Source organism: Eimeria tenella, genomic scaffold (assembly GCF_000499545.2).
Source record: "Eimeria tenella Houghton genomic scaffold, Eth_scaff2126, whole genome shotgun sequence".
NCBI classification, from domain to species: Eukaryota; Apicomplexa; class Conoidasida; order Eucoccidiorida; family Eimeriidae; genus Eimeria; species Eimeria tenella.
In genome coordinates, this window is record NW_013541975.1 from 2,210 (window position 1) to 3,174 (window position 965).

The following is a 965-nucleotide window of genomic DNA, read 5'->3' on the forward strand; positions in this document are numbered from 1 at the left end:
GGCCTGTGCTGCTGTCGCTGCACGAGGGGGACAAGTGGAAACAAGCGCAGGAGCAGCTGCTGCTTGCTGCTCACCAAGGCCCGCTGGAGGCCCTTGCCGAGCAGCTGCAGCGCTGCCAGGAGGAGAGCGCAGCAGCAGCAGAGCGCAGACTGCAGCAAGAGCAGCAGCAGCAGCAGCAGCAGCAGGAAGACGATGACGAGGACGACCCGTGGGAAGCCACAAGGGAAGTGGAAAGGCAGCGCGAGAGGCTGCTGGAGAAACTTGCTGCCCAGCTTGCTGCAGTGCAGCAACAGGTCACGCAGCAGACGCGGCTGCTGGTAGTGGACGCCTTGCTGCTGCAGCAAGCAGCAGCAGCAGCACCAGAATGCAAAGGCAGCCTTGGGCCTGACGAGAATAGGCAGCCCAATGGGTGGGACGAGGGGCCTCCCGAGGACCCCACATTCTGCCCGTGGGTGGGGGACCCGCAGCAGCAGCAGCTGCTGCTGCTGCAGCAGCAGCAGCAAAGGCCCTTCCTGCAGCAACTCAGATTGTCCCTCGCACTTGTGCACTTGCCCTGGACAGAAGAAACCCAAGAGATAGTTAGGGAGGGCCGGCGGCTGCGGCTGGTGGGCCTCCGAGTAGGGGCGCCCCCGCAGCAGCAGCAGCAGCAGCAGCAGCAGCAGAGGGGCGCAGCAGGCGCTGCTGCTGCTGCTACTGCTGCCGGCAGTGCGGGCAACGCAGCAGCAGCAGCAGCAGCAGCAGCAGCAAGGACCCTCCTCGAGCTCGAGAGCAGGCGCAGGCACAGAGCAGCAGCAGGACAGTATGTCAGCCTACCCCGTCTATATTCCACTGTTCGGTGAGTCTTGCTGCTGCTGCTGTCCCCTTGCTGCTGCTGCTGCCGCCTTGCTGCTGCATTCTTCCTGCTTCGGCCTCCCTCCTGCTGCTGCTTTCTGCTGCAGCTGCTGCTGCTGCCTCGTGCCGTGTTG

At 64.6% G+C, this 965-nt stretch overlaps 1 protein-coding gene across 1 annotated transcript in view; it reads left to right on the forward strand.

Moving 5' to 3' along the window:
- Window positions 1-839, forward strand: part of ETH_00039775 (uncharacterized protein) — a gene marked incomplete at both ends in the record, with an annotated part of 1,163 nt that extends 324 nt beyond the window's left edge. Inside the window, one exon of the mRNA XM_013374559.1 lies at window positions 27-839. Within this exon, the coding sequence (XP_013230013.1) occupies window positions 27-839 (813 nt within the window). The remainder of the gene's footprint in view (window positions 1-26) is intronic.
- Window positions 840-965: the final 126 nt, after the last annotated feature.